Source organism: Adelges cooleyi, unplaced genomic scaffold (assembly GCF_023614345.1).
Source record: "Adelges cooleyi isolate 19-005CV unplaced genomic scaffold, UGA_ACOO_1.1 ACOO_flye_CR_arks_rails_tigmint_CR_PRNA_651, whole genome shotgun sequence".
Classification (NCBI taxonomy): Eukaryota; Metazoa; Arthropoda; class Insecta; order Hemiptera; family Adelgidae; genus Adelges; species Adelges cooleyi.
This window is the reverse complement of record NW_026096352.1, coordinates 3,060,142-3,077,087: the sequence shown is the minus strand read 5'-3', so window position 1 is coordinate 3,077,087 and position 16,946 is coordinate 3,060,142. Positions and strand designations below refer to the sequence as shown.

General features: G+C 30.9%; 1 protein-coding gene across 3 annotated transcripts in view; it reads right to left on the bottom strand.

Annotated features, from left to right (window-relative positions):
* Positions 1-16,946, bottom strand: part of LOC126844643 (potassium voltage-gated channel protein Shal) — a 51,319-nt gene that overhangs the window by 17,642 nt on the left and 16,731 nt on the right. For 2 of the 3 annotated variants that reach the window (XM_050582973.1, XM_050582974.1), the window contains exons 2-3: positions 2,051-2,213; positions 53-241 (exon numbers count right to left, since the gene is read on the bottom strand). In XM_050582973.1, coding sequence (XP_050438930.1) covers positions 53-241; positions 2,051-2,213 — 352 coding nt within the window. The remainder of the gene's footprint in view (positions 1-52; positions 242-2,050; positions 2,214-16,946) is intronic. The other variant, XM_050582975.1, reaches the window with a different exon arrangement.

The following is a 16,946-nucleotide window of genomic DNA, read 5'->3' as shown; positions in this document are numbered from 1 at the left end:
CAAATAAAAAATAAAACATATCAAACCACACAATATGCGATAATTTACTCACGGTGGTTCGTTCCAAACATCGGAGCAAATGATGATGTTGCATCTCGAATATGTCTTCTTCTCTGTAATTTTCATCAAGCTCTTGTCCAGATTCTTGAGCCGCCATCCTGGCTTCGGCTGCCTTCTTTTTGGTGACGAACGCGGCCCCTGACGATGCTTTTGCTATCCTAATTCTCGCTAGCCTCGCTTTCTGCAACACGCCCAACAACCCACATAGTGAATATCGTCAATACCCGCACAGTCATTACGCCCTTTAAGTATATACAGGGTAATTCATTAAGAACAAGCTACTAGTTTTCTTTTAAAATAGTTGCAACTTTGTATTTTGTTCTTTTCGAAAACATTTTTGTTACTTTACAGTTTACAATATTGCACAATTACTAAATATTTATCTTATTTAGTATTATCCAAAGCTCCACCGACTTTTGAACCTTGAAACGTACCTATTGTGTAAATATAAAAGAATAATTTGCTGGAAATTATGACTGGTCGATAACTGGTCTTGGATAATTACTTCTAAGTTATCAAATTTAACATTTAGGACGAAAGGAAGGACTGTAGAATTATTTTTATCTGCTCCACCTACCGTCCTAAATTTTAAGCTAAGTAACTTCAAAATTGCAAACATTTTAAGAGAAAATAAGTAGCTTTTCCTTAATGAATCACCCTATATATACGTTATAAACTCACCAAAATCCGGCAGTATCCTATACACTTCGTGAAAAGATATTTATTATTTTATTTTATAGCCAAGCTAAAAAGAAAAAAAACCCTGTACCTCTTTGTGCATATACGCACACGAGTATACGCCATTAATATTCGTCGAGTGGATCCGTGTGACGGATATAAAAAAGTGTGAAATAAAATATGCGTTAATATTAATCATATTGTATAAAGTCACGAGGGCAATATAAAGAATAAAATGATATAAAATACGGGGGTGCTAAAAAATATTTCTAGTAATAATTGATTTACTTATCGAACATGGGCTAAATTTACTATTATTGCATTACCTGCTCCTACTGTACCGTTATTATAATATCTAATCTAATAAATAATAATAAAACAGCAAAGAAAATATCTCGAATCTTGTCTGTAAAGATTTTATTTCGGTATGTTATGATGTATATTAATATATGTATATACATACACTATGTATATTATTTACTTATTAATTATTTAGGTTAATTGTATATAGTATAGAATACAATTATTGGGTTTGTTCTACCACTGTATGTTTCTTTGACAACATATCTACTCTTTGCCTTAATATACTTATCACACTATTATAAACTTGGAACTTGTCAGCCGTAAACCTCAATTACCGTGTTTATGTCGCTCAACTTTAATCATACTAAAGTATTAACTTTTTTTTTTTGAAACAGACACTGTTTCAAGATCACTGTTGATCACTCGTTATTCATAGAAAAACAAATATATTAAGAAAATTAATATAACACCAAACGACTTTAATAAATACAAACTAATTTTTGCCTTTTTACGTTATAATAAAAAACTCTTTATACGTTTTGAATTATAATTTTTCATATATTCTAAACTTTTTTGAACAAACGGAGGGCATAATATTTTTAAACACACGTCTTAGCTTCTCTAATTATTCTTTATAAATCCATTAATCAAAATAGCAGTAGAGACCTGAAAAATGTATTGTGTTATTCATTGAAGTTAATGTATTAGTATGTTATAAAGTTAATACTCGCGACTTTACACAAAAACAATTACTATTACACATATTTTAACAACGCACATTTCTTTAATGTATATCACACAGAGAAAAATACTATTTAATTTTCCAGTCACACAAATAACCATGTTCGGGTTTTAAGGGTCAAACAATATTCAGGATGAAAATTAATTGTTCACGGTGCGGGTTTTTTTTTTTTTTTTTTACGAAGTGGATACATTTAAGGATAACCGCCGCTTGTTATTTAATTAATAACACTTCGCGTTTATTAAATGATTTGTACAAAAGCCTTACCCTTTGCGCTTTTCTCTTGTCCGCTCTTTGGCTTTGATGATAAATACGACTGAAGTTGGAAACGATTACAGGAACTGGAAGAGCTATCACCAGCACTCCGCTCAACGAACATACTCCACCGACGATTTTTCCAGCTATAGTCTCTGGGACCATGTCACCGTACCTGCCCAACAACAACACAAACGTTAAGCTGGTGCATTTTTCATAATCATTTTCATATTTTATTCTATACACTAATACACACACATATATATATATATATATAACGAAAAAATCACCCTGTATATATATATAAATTTAACACAAAAAAAATATATATTTGATAAATTAGTTTTATATTTTGCTGTTTAAATTACATAAATCCTGTTTTATTTAATTTTAAGTGTGAATCAAGCACCTTTAAATTACATTATTAATATTAGTTTCAAGATCTTCAATAGTGTGTGTATTATGTTTATAGCTTTTGAGTTCAGTAAGTATAATTATATAATTATAAGGGATTCTAAGTAATTCTAGTAATTCTAGTAATTCTAGTAATTCTCGTAATTTTAAGTGGTTCCTATAGATCCTTATTTTCCTCATTTCATTATCACATAAAAATATATTTTTCATTAAAATCGATATAATTTCAAACTTAAACAAATTTGTAAAAATTCAAAAAAAATTCTGCAAGCTAACATTTGTGCCTTTAAAACAATTATATATATTTGAAACTTTTTCTTCGTTTTTTAAATTAGTTACAATGAATTAAAGTTAGTCAGTGCACAGTTTGAGAACCACTGCTTTAAACCATTGTTTCTATTAATAAAAATTAACAAGATAAAATGTCTAGTAAAGTATTTTAAAGTTAAAAGTGTTAGCTTTTGGAATCTTTTTTAAAATTTAAAAAAATATTTATACGTTCTAAAGTTATGACGATTTTAATGAAAAATATATTTTTTACGCGTTAATCAAATTGGGAAAATATGGCTCTATAGGAACCACTTCTAGTTGTCCTAGATGTAGCTGGACATTATAAACATTTCTTCTTTTCGACAAATAAAAAACATTCAGGGGGGTAGCGAAATATGTTTTTTTCTCGAACGGTCTAATATCATACATGTACATATCATTATAAATAACTTTTCAGTGAAAAACGCAAAGTTTTGAAAGAATCGACAATATTTCCAACAAAATATACTATATGGGTTGCGAGCCTTTTATAGCGCAAATGCGTCGTCTCTTTCGAGTGGTTTAATCGTCAGTTATAGCGCGTTTAAACTCCGCAGAGTATCATTCTACACTAACCCTCAAGCTAAAAGGAAAAAAAAAAACCATACAGTATCGATTTCAAAAGCCGCTACCGTAGCCTCGGTCCCCTCTAGGGAAAATTCGACGGATACGATTCATATCTTTTTTTCCATCATTTCAAAACGCACAGTAACAATAATAATTATATGCTAGCAACACTGCCCTCAGATTTCATTTTTGAGCTATCCGAAAATGCGTAAAAAATTTATTTTTCTACGTTGCTTTTGATAGGCAGAAAAAAAAAAGAAATCTAACGAATATGTAACAAAAATGTGATCTCACGAATAAGGCCATAAATAAGGCTGCTTGTTATAATATTAACTTACAGTATTAATATATATTATTAGACCAACGTTTTTAAAGTAAATTATGTTATCGTACCGACTGGTATATTTAACGGAGGATACTCATTTTCTCGGAAAATAATTAAAATTAAGTTTTTTGTTTGAAATCGTTTTGGCTCCGATGCGTAGCTGAAAAGATATTGACAATGGTGAGTTTTTATATTTTATTAATTTTTTGTGTTGGCAAAGTCAAACTGAATGGAACTGATTGATAAAAATGAAAAATTCAAACGCATTTTTTAAAATGTGTTGACTACATATTTATGGAATTAAAAACACATGTTCCCATTTGAAAAAAACGAGGTCCATACTTGTTTGGCGTTTAACGGATGAAGATAACAATTTTCAACTTATTAAAAAATATAGTAAAATATGTACCTACAAGTATAGGAAAAAAAAATTTTCAAAATATTCATAATATCCGAGAAAATGAGTGTCTTACATTAGATGGAACATTCTGTACATTATATGTTTATACTTACAGGTGTCTTCAAATAAAGGGCATCTAGGTATAAAATATATGTTATTCTTTTTATTTTTTAATCCCAAAGCTATGAAAATAAAGTTCGTATTTCATTTAATAATGATAGTTTTGAATTAGGAGAAACAAATCTTGTTGAATTAATATGTAGCTAATTTTTTTTATTTTGAGTCGCATATGTATGCACAGCTACAGGGTAGAGCCGACATATGATCAAAATACTTTAAAAAAACTGTAATTATGTTTTGTTTTATTCTTAAATTGACATACATATGTTTGATGTCGGGAGATTCATCCAAAATTTAGCAACATTTTTATGTCAGGATGTGATTCGAGATTAGATGTAATATAGTAAATAAGAATAGACTTATTCATGATCCAATGAATTATTCGGAAACTCTTTAGGCTGCCTTTAAAAAAGTCCTATAAATTGTATTTACATAAGTTAGAATTCCAAATAGTAAGAAAGTATTAAAAAAAATGATGATTTATGACTCAAACATTAAAAATAGGTATAAAAATGTATATATAAAATTCATAACTCGTAATTTTAAAAACTTATTTTGTTTTCATGGTAAATTTTGGTTGAAGTTTAAAATACACAGATGTCAACTAACTCGTGAAAATTACGAATAATGATTTGATGTTTTAATATTAACGTGGTAATGGTTTTAGGTCGTAGGTCTTTCCATAAATTGCGTGACTATTCGAAGAATGTAATATGTTTTTCTTACATCGAATTCATGGCTATGATTTTCTTATTTACCTCCCTCTCCCTCCTTCCCAGTCCTTCCCTTCCCTTAACAAAGTCTAAAAACATTATCGTGCTTCGGTCTTTCAGCGCTTTGACGTTAAAATACTTTTTTAATCAGTAAACTGAAAAATAAGCAAAAAATCAAGTAAAAAAACTTATTCCCTACACTAGTTGAATAACATAATTCACTTTGTAGGGCTTTATCAGACTAAGTATTTTTAGCCGTACCGCGTTACCGTTATTCGCTTAGGTGTATTATTTTTATGCATACATTATATTTAGCATATTATGCACATTAACGGTATACCGCACCATATACTTTCTGATGATGTATTTTAGTTTCACCTAGTACCTAACTCTGAGTACGCCATTACGTAGACGGGTAATGGTAATGTATCGGGACATGGGAAAATGTGCCACGCGCCAGACCATGTTGTTCGTCAGTTTTTCGAAATCGTATTAAGCCTCTCGCCGCTCCCGAGGTAGGCAGCGGCTAACACGTGCGCTTTTACTTGAGTGATTTTATTAGCTATTCGGTTTCCAAAGAAAACCCATCGCACAGTGTACCGCTGGGAAAAGCCGGTGGAGAAAGGGAATAAGACGGCAGCATAACGGCATTACGATATTAAAACTCCCGCAACAAGTTAACGGGCCAACAGAGTGCGTTTGACGCGTGTCAATTATAATAATTCGCGTTAAACTACTTTTGCGGGAGTGCTACCTTTGCATGCGGCTTTGTCGGAAACCTATACAAAAAGCATTAAACAAATGAGGAAAGCTCCTTACGCCTCCGGTAAAAAAATCCGATATTTTAAAAAAACTGAATTTTTTGAAAGTAGGTACCTATATTTACCGAATTTCGACAAATTACACATCTGGCAATTATGTCCAATGGTTTAAGAATACTGCAAAACGGATTTGTTTATTTTTCAATATGAACAAGGTTCAAGACAAACGGTTTTCCAACATAGGAATAAGTCAAGCCGAGTTTTTTTGCTTGTGCTTGAATATAGTTTCAACGGTTAGTATACGCGGTTTAGGTTATATTATTTTATTTGCTATCGCCTGTAAGGGCACAGGGAAACGGTATACAGGGTGATTTTTTTATCATGAGCCACTCAATATCTCACTGGGTTTTATTAATAATTTAAGTTTTTTTGTTCATAGTGTTTTTATATAATGTGATCTCAATTTTCCACAATTAATTATGTTTCTACCCCCTCCCAACTTAGTTTTTTTGATAGCACCTTTTGAAATTTAAATGGTAAGTGGTAACGCATATATTTCATTATCTTTTTAAATTTAGAATAATGTACTAAACATTTTGACTGGTCGATAATCAGTTTTGGATAACTGTTTTTAGTGTTATAAGTGTTTGAAAGTTATGATGGGAGGGAAAGTGCGGTTCGGAAATGTGCGTAGATAAAAATAAAACTACACTCTACATTTCCTCCTGCCCTAAATTTGAAACTTTAATAACTTAAAAATTGTTATCCGAAACTGGTTATCGACCATTCAAATTTTTTAGTAGAATATTCTTAATTTAAAAAGTTTAAAAAATATATATGTTACCATTTAAGTTTCAAAAGTTGCTATCAAAAAAACTAGTTTGGGAGGGGGGTAGAAACATAATAATTTGTGGAAAATTGAGATCACATTATATAAAAACACTATCGTTTTATTAAATAAAGCTTGTGTAAAAATAAGGAGTCTATAAAATCGTGTTATATCTGTGATTACACAGATATTCTTTATCGACAATATTTAACCAGGACATGTTAATTTTGTAAGCTATCCTCTAAATGAATCTTCTCTGAACTCTTTAAATTGTATCCATTAAACCAAATTGCCGTGAGTTTCACAGTATGGATCCAACTTCTAAAGTTGAGCGCACTATTGCTTTTTACAAAGTTTATAAAGGCATCGGTAATTTATAACCACACAATTTGGCTTGGTAAGTATAGTATTCTCAAAGCTATTGCACAGGATTAATGGCGATTAAAGGATAGATCAAATGAAAAAGTTTTAACGAGGTCTCTAATTTCGTTAACAATAGGGATGTTGGAACCGTTAAGTATATATAGTGACATAAAATGGGTTTAATGTAACGAGATATCTGCATGCATATTAGTACAAACCACCACCATCCGAGTATGGACTTCGGGTGACGCACAATATAATTATATTATATTTAGATACATTTTATAATTTATACCAAATCTATGGGCATTCGGACACCGAACGTGGAAAGGGCTTTGCGTTTAATGGCTATTGGGTCGAAGCGAAAAAAACCGCACACTGTTGAAATGAGATATTTTGTATGGGAACCCGTACCCTAAATGATCGTTTGTGTATACCTAAATTTATCTGTGCTCCGGAGGGAGTTGTTGTTTATTATTTATTTAATTTTGTTTTTATTACTTTTTTATCAATTCATTGTCGTGTAGAGTCCACGGGTGGTTTCCGCGCGTATAAAAGGCCATTGTTAGGGCGTGTTAACCCGCTTGCGAAAACCGCTGCCAAAAAATAATGCATAGTCAAACCCATAATAATTTTGTCAAAATATGTTAAAACCCAAGTGTATGAATGACGCACGTTTAAAGATAAACTTTTGCATTAGCATATAAATGACGATGAAAATTCTTTCTTAATCCATACGCTTTATTTAGTACTTAGTATCATGATTCATGATTGGACGTCGTAAGGTAACCGAGACACAATAAATACATTTTATAATAATAGCAAATTCAATTTTTTTTTTAAAGTTATTACATTTTTGACACCACATATCAAAAATTAAATATTTAATGAGCAGTCTGTATTGATTTATATGTATTGCTATTGGTATCAACATATTTACTAATCATTTTTATATCATCAATATAAATAATAATATGTGATCAACTTATCGTGAACCACTCAATATATATATTTATAAATGCTCGAAAGCTTAGACTATCATAGTAATTGAAATAGTAATAGTATATTAAATCAATGCAGTGGCGAAGCGACATATGAGATAATATCTACCCACTTGAAATATGGACAAACAATTTTTTAATGGTTAGAATGGGCGGGTCATATTTGGAGGTCGGAAGGTATGGAAAAAAACACGTTTACTGGAAGACTCGACGGAAGAGACCCAGGGGTCGATCGAGATAAAGATGGACGGACAGGGTGAGGATGAATCTCACGGAAATCTCAGAAGAAGCAAGGATTGAAGACAGCGAAGACAGAGATAGGTGGCAAGGAGTGGTTGAGGTAGCGAAGGTCCTAAACGGACTGTAAAAGCTGGAAAGAGAGAAGAGAGAGAATTTTTTAATTATTATGATTCAATTATACATTTTAATGAAACCAACAATTTATTCCCTGGCCTAAAGACTCATGCCATACTGCATTGCATGTAGTTAAATGTATAGACACAATAAATATATTAAATTGAATTAAGAGTAAAATGTTATTTTCGTTTAAAATTGTATAGCCTTTATTTTTGGTGAATTCGTGAACAATTAAAAAAATGACATTCTATTAAGCATTAACGTACGGCAGAAGCTCGACTGACGGCTTTTAGCACGTTTAATAGGACCACAATACCTAATTGTGCACTAAATTTCAGCTCAAAGGGAATTAACAATTTAATCTGACTATACTACAAATACATATAGCAACAATTATCATACACTTCTTATTCTAGTTGAAAAATTCACGGTATTATATAATGTTATCTTGAAGCAGGAGTTTACAATATCTAAACCGATAAGCTTCGTTGTTTCTTTGACTTTTTTATAATTATTAATGAATTATTATACCGATTTATGTCAAATTGGTGTGAAAATATCAAAAATATTGTGTAGATTATCGTTTCGTTATAATTATTTTATAATCCGTCCAGTAGATCTAGTAGCCTGACTTGAGATAACTGGACGGGTTATACTTATAAAAAGTGAAGTTTAGTTTTGAAACAATATGTGCTAACTTTTTTATGTAAAAGTATAAGTAAAGTTCACACGACGCGCCCGTAATGATAGTATTTTTACAATGTTCACCACTTGACTGATTGTAAATAATATGAATTATATTTTATAGTAATTGTATTTAAGGGGTATTCTGAGATTTACAAAATAAAATAAAATTCCGCTGCCAAATCATAGGCACATAACTTCCATAATATTTTGTTTTTTAACGCTAACATAACCAAAAAACACTTCTTACCAAGTTCTAAGTCTAAAACAAAGTTCAATTGTGAAGCAAAAAGAGACTTCTTGTCGCAAAATCAAATTTTACTTATTGGTTATTCCAAACTCTACACTAAATTCTGAACATTTTGAGACTAGAAACGTTTTCCAATCTCGAAAATTGGTCTAGTTATATGTGTTTAAATTTATTTTTAGAAAATGAGTTTTTTTGAGAAAAAGTTTTAAATTGTTGCCTACTTTTTATTTTCCATACTTAATGAGTTAAGCTTAACCAACAATTTTAAATAAAGTTACCTTAAGCAGATAACATAATTTTTGTTTTTTAAATATGTTTCCAACCCTGATCGATATGTTTTGGCCACTTCTGCGATTCTCGCGACAAGAGGTCCATTACCGTTTTGACTTAACAATTCACAACAGAAAAATTGTCATAACTTTTACAATTATTAAGCTAGAGAGCCGATATTTTTAACACGTGTTGAGTTAGTTAACTACATAAGCTGTGCAAATTTCAGTTAGGTACTCACGTACTATAATATCGCGAGAAAAAACATTTTCGTCAAAATGAAACCCAATCACCACCAAATTTTAATCAGTTCATCTAAACAACAGAATAAACTTTAGGGAAAATTCGAATCTCAAGCGGCAAGCGTAGGCCATAGGAATTGCACAGACGAACAAGTTCACACATCCACGGACAGAATGCCAAGTTATTCTATTGTCGATCACAATACACAATATGGTCTTGCTCCTATCAAGATATTTGAAAAATATATTTTTTTCAGGGGTTCCTTATGTAGCTTTAGAGACGGCAAATAAATATGTATCTGTCATTAGAGTAGATTATCAGGAATACGAATAACCATAATCTAGTTGGACCAATTGAATGAACAAAGTGATTAATACATCAAGTCGCGTTTTCGTGAATGTAATTAAAATAATATATCCAACTTTGCAGTGTGAATGTATAAAATAACATGGAATTTTACGAAATCGAGAATTTTTTGTGCTTAAATTTGTTTTGATTTGCACGGGCGTTCAACTCTGAACTTTATTTCCGTGGTGTGCATAACGCGGGGTTAGGCAAATAATACATATTTTCTGTGACAGTAAATCAGCCCTTCGTCGTCTGTAGAACATGACAGAAATCTATACGAGACCGCAGCAGCTGCAGGACGACCAATACCCGCAGGCGTTGCGAGCACTCTAATGAATAGGGTACAATAATTTGTATTTTATTTTTGCAAGAGACACATTGTGTCAGAACTTTGTGTGGTAGCGACGTGCGGTTAGGTCTACCACGTCTGGAATATATGCGAAAACCCCAAACGTGTCCATTACCGGTCCGGTCCAGTCCAGTCCGGTCTTAACATAACGCTGTGACCATGACGAAGCCAAGTTCACATAATCAAAAGACCAAAAAAGTTTTGTTTAAAAAACTGCAAATGTACTCTAGAACATTTTTACTGCAAATAGTTACGACAAAACAGTTGATTTTGAATAAGGCTGTCCAAATAATTTTTCCATTGGTAAAGTTTCAGAACACCCAACACCCCAATATTTACCAATTGATAAAAATAAACGTATAAGCATAAAACTCATTATTTATTTCAAACTAAACAGTACAACTAAATGCATTACCCTCCTTCCACTGTCGGGTATAAACATTGGAAATAAACACATAACGTTTCTAATAAATAAATAAATTGCTCTCATTAATGCATTAATAAAATTTGACTAAACTTTATATTTTTTAACTAATATTTCTACAAAAATTACTATTTTCCATGTTATGACCACTGTGCTGGGTTTCTTTTTTAATGTACCTATAAAATGCTGAGCTAGATGAATACCAAATTATTTTACAAACATTCTTACTATTTGTTTTTATTTCTAATTAAAATTTAATTAATTTTATTTAATGGGTTTATTGCAAATGATTCGCATCGAATCTTTTGTTTTGTCTCAAAATGGTTTTATCACTCAGTTATAAAATTTCAGAAGGCTTCTCTGACCGTACTATACTTTGTCCCAACCATGCCCTAATTTTACTGTGGTAGCTTTTCTGTTTATTTATTTAAGGTCTATATAGTATTTTAATTATGTCATTGATTTTTGAAACCTTCGTCATATTTTATTTACTTAAATTAAAAGCTCACAATATATAAGGTAGAATAAAACCGACCAATTGCGTCAATGGGTAGAAAATCTTAGTAGTTAATATGTTTCATGAACTTTATAATGTTATACAACGAATGGAGAATGTAGAAAATCTAAACTAGGAGTTAAAAAATGTCATAAGAGGAATATGATCTCGTCCGAAATTTAAAATAAAACTTACATTCCGCAGTTGTTCCAACTATGATGGCGGCTTCCATTCTACATATAATAATCGTTATACTTATAAACGTTTCGTAATTTTTAATTAACGTATCAAAATTCTCGGAATTTAATCTTTGTATGGGTTTGCGCCGAAGGAGGTGGTGGTGGTGGTGGTGGCGGTGTGGTGGTAATGATAAAAAAAAACCGCATGCTTTTAATTACAGAAGTCCGTAACTCGTTAACTTTTCCAATTTGCATATTTTTCATAATTCACGAAGTTTGACGTTTATTTATAATTAAAATGACGGCGTAACTGGAACACGGATAAAAAAAACTATAACTAAAGCCTACAACAAATACCTACTGAATTCGGTTGAATGACAGTTGAACAACGACACGTTCAAATAAAAAAACACAAGTAAATCTCATTAAAACGTGCGGTTTTTACTATGTTAGTTAACTAGTTACTGAGATCTTCTTTCTACTTTATAAGCGATAAAAATGTTTTTCGCGTCGAATATATAGATAATGGTATAATATTATAGCCGTATTAAAATTTAAAAAACTGCTCGTGTAACTAGTCGTGACTGACTGATTATTTCCACCAATTGCCGGAGCAGTAATTTTAATTTAATCATAAGAGAATTGCAATCATAGACGTTGGTCATTCGAGTTTGTTAGTTAGTTTGCTATAAACTTGTAAATTATAATCAACTGATAACGTGGAATCAACCAAGATAGTTGGAGATTGACTGAAATCGGATAAGAATTAAAAATCAAAACAACCTATCAGAGCACTTTTAGTAAAGGCTACACATTTTATTTTCCAAAATGGTTTAATAACTTCAAAAGATGAGCTTGTTCTAAACTGTCATGCAACTAATATTTAAGCCGAACAAGCATAGACTCAAATTAAATCAACTAAAATTTAATTTGGTCCTCACGCATAAATTATACTGATTTTGAAAAACATGTCGCAATTTGAAATGTTCTAACCGAAGTATTATGTAAAAAATTTCGTTTTTCAATAATGGCAAAATATATTTATAAAAAAAAAACCAAATTAGTAAATTTTTAAAATAATTGTTCAGCTTATTTTTCCTAAAACCTACGGAAGTGATGACTTTTTTACTGATGACCGTACAATTAAAAGTTGGTCGAGTATTCGATGTTTGTGATTCTATTTAACATGGATATGTTATTGAGCTGGGGGTCAATCGGAAAATCTGTGCGAACGCTTAACGTTACCGAGAATATATATATATATATAAATAAAATTATATGTATAGATATATCGGGTTTCCAGTTGTAATTTTGTTTTTCGAGTTCGGGTAACGTCTGGGAACAACTGACGGCGGAGGGAGCTTCGCCGGCCAAGAACTTTCCACAGAGTAGGACGCATTTTGCGAAAACCAAGTTCGTTGCTATACGTTGGACCGAATATTAGGCCTTTAATCTGAAAAAAATTACTTCTTTCTTAATGTCCCCCGAAAAGTTTTGCGGCTTCAAGCTACACTTATTGAATAAACATTGCCCAGGCGCTGGGTTATTATGCGGATCGTCGACTAAATCCGCCATCCCGTCAACAGCTGTTCTTTTTAACAATATTTCATTTTTTTTTTTTTTATAACGAAAAAATAGCTGTTAACTATGACCGGCCATGACGAACCGCGACCTGGTCGAGTTCCGGATGTTTCTAATCGTTTCTTCATCTGCAAGGCGACGTGACGCGACAGACAAGCGCACCGCGAACGTCGGACCGAGCCAAGTGCGGCGGTTCATCACTAATACATACTTGGCACCGGTCGTCGCGATTACTACAATATTATTTTTGGTGTGTACCGATGGACCGACCGGGGCTAGCATGTGTTATATATTGTATATTATATTAAAATAATAACGGTGCCCATACCCGTATAACTGCTCGGTATCGAAGGATATTTAAATCGTGTGTATGTGTGTAGTTTTTTTGTTCTCGCTTTTATGCAACACGGATGGATGGAAAATAAAAATGAAATGAAAATTATCCTCTTCGAAGGCGTACATACTAATAGTTGTATATTATATTATAAGTGCACGTCGGTGTGCAATAAGGCAATGCTCAACGGACGACCACTGTTTTCTAATGCCTCCTTTGTATGTTATCCCAACTATACATGCACAGGTATTATACTATACATAAACATACACACACAAACGAGAAAGCTATTTCAACAATAATACAATTTGAACAGACTTCTAAATCACTTTTAATTCGATTTTACGATAACCTAAAAAAAAACGAAATGCAAACAACTATGAAATAGTAGGAACAGTGCAAATAGACAGGTGATATAATAACAATTTTAATAAAATAAGTACAGTTCATACAGTTCGACTCAGACTAGAGAGCTAGTTGTTGTATTGCAATACAAAAAAAAAAATAACACAATACATTTGACTTTATCTACATCTCTTGAATATGATCGGGTTATGAGTTGTAGATGCTAAATCCGTTATGCTAATCTATATGTAGTCATCAATACGAATAATTTGCATGCGAATTAAGTTTTTGCGCATTTAAAAATAGAAGATATTAATTTTGGAAAGATTTAAATGTATTTTTGGAATCAAATTCAATACTTTATTCTTAATGCGCAACAAAAATGGGTTACATGCATAATAATTCTGGATAAACTCATCTTGGTCTGATAAGATTATCCTGGTCTGCATTTATTTATTACACTTTATTACTTTTTACTTGAGACTACTTAAGACTATATCTGAAAGTTTAGTAATAAGTACAATTATATATGTACGTAATGTGTTGCCAAATGGGAGATTGTGGTTACTCTCTTGAAACAAACCTACCTGAAATCCACGCCACCGCCAAATTGTAGCGAGTTTTCTTAGCTAGTTAACTAAACTAAATTAAAGCGGTTTTCGATGTATCTCTTATATATAAACACGTGAAAGTGTTATGTGAAAATAGTCATATGAAAATTCCTGTCGGAAATTCGGACCATCCTGTATAGTCGAATTTTAGTCAGATATTTTGGTAAAACCCCCCCTCCAAAAAAAAAACAGATCGCCTTTAATCCCCTTAATAATGAGTATTTTCCTTCTGTTAAGAAAAGGTCGTTTATGATTCCTTTACAAAAATCTGGTAATATTTCTAATGTTTGTAATTATAGATTATTTTGAAAATTTCCGTTATACCAAAAGTTATACCTGTGTCAAGTTTAAAAACAGTATTATGTCTTCTTTGAGTTCAATCTATAAAGAACTTAGTATTTATTATTTTGTTATTGTATGTATTTATATTTTCTGTTTTTAAAAGATGGTTTATGAAAATTGCTTGAAACAACAATTACCATGATACGCAGTTTTCCTATTTTAACTTGAGCAAGTTTCTTCTACGCGTTACATAATATAATTAACTATTATGTCATTTTTTATTCATACAAAACAATTAATATTATTATTAATTATATAATAATTCAAAATAGAACCACTTATTAATGTATTATTTTGACATTCTAGCTGAAAAAACACAAAATTGCAACAATTTGCTTTAAATCAAGGCTAATTATTTCTTACATAAGTTTAGGAGAGTTCTAAACTCTTTAGTTTTTTAAAAAACGAGTTTAAATTTATTGCAGGTAGAATTTATTTGTTTAAAATTACTGAAACCTGTTTGAAATTGTAAAGGACATTTTTTCGCTCAAAAGGATTTTTTCGGCAAAATTGATGAGGTCTTGTTGTTCAAGCTACAGTCATAAAATACTTCTATTGTTATTAGTTTTGCTATAGAAATCGCCATATTTATATACAGGGTGATCATTTTGACGTAAGATACTCATTTTCTAGGAAAATATAAAATATTTTTGTTTATATTATTGTACAATATTACAAAATAACCAAATATTTACATTTATTAATTTTTTGCAGGGCTTTTTCAACTTTTGAAAATTAAATAATAACTTATTTATCTAGCTTTTAAAATTAATAATAATTTGCTGGAAATGTTGAATGGTCGATAGCCAGTTTTTTTATAATTGCTTCTAAAGTTATTGGAGTTTAAAATTTAGGACAGTTGGACAGGAGGGTAAATTCGGTCGAGTGATCCACGTAGATACAAATAATACTGCACACCACTCTGCGTGGAGTGCAGGGAGAAAAGATGATTTATTTTATGCACGCACACTGTGCTATTTGGTTAATTTTTCATCTATAAATTTAAATACTGTTAGTAGTAGCGTGGAACTTTGTATTAGTAGTATTATAAATATAAATATTTATATAAAAATGGTTATCGGTTATAATTTTCATTAAATCTTAATCAAGGTCAACTATAATATATTATTATATATTATAGATATTATTTTCTTTACAAACTAAATAAAAAAAATATGTATAGGATTGTTTGTTCTTAAGTTTTTAACAAACATTTTGATCTCTTTGTTTGTTTTTGACACTCAACTTTGCAGTAAGTTATTGTTTATAATTAAAAAGTGTCACCTATGTTTACAAAATTACATACCTAGTAAAAAGTTTGTTTAACCAAAAATAATATTGGTTAAAAATCGAAAACTTTTTTTCGATGGGTATTAAATATAAAAATATTTGTCAAAATCCGAGGTACATATTTTCTGTCTAACGGGGTTGAATACCCCATTAATAAAAAATTCAAAACGACAGTTACGTACTTAATTGAATTCCGGTTAAATAACTTCGTCGGTTATTTAATTACAGTATTAAAATCGTCGCCTCGTTCATAATGTTAATAATATGAAATATAGCATTTTTGACAATTACCTACTCGCTTTCTTAATTTTATTATTTATTTAATCTAACTTAATGACCTAAATTTCATCACTGTTTAAACATTGCGGCTATTTTATAATTTATTCCGCTTTGATCACGAGTTTAGAACAAATATATCTTTACCCTTTTGTCTAATAGTTGGTCGTGTCTAATTGTTAGCAAAGTATTTGCATAACAACACGGCGCAGTGTTAAAACTTTTAGGTACTGACAAACAAACCAAATACTTATATCGAAATACATATGTCATATGGTATGAAAGGACTTTTACCGGGTCGCATAAACGTTTAATGAACCAATAGCACGTTAATGAATTATGGACTTTCAAAACAAACCTTTGCATTATTAATGCATCATATAGTTGAAGATATCGAACATGGTACTTAAGCAATAATTGTGCGATATCTCCTAAAAGTTTTTTGTTTTCACAACTAATAATAGATGATGATAATCTATTATTATTTTAAATTTTTCAAGCTACTAAAAAATTTATAAGATCACTTTCCTGGTTCGAAGACGTTTCTTTGGAAATTCTTTTATCATTAAACATAATAGGATTATTTATTACAATTTGCTTTTAGCATTGTTTAATGACTATTGACGAACCAATTGGCAGTTCATAGTACGGTTCTAGCATATAATCGTGTTCATAGTTAATAATAAATTATTACTATGTTGAAGAAGTACTCTTCATTGTGCTTGTG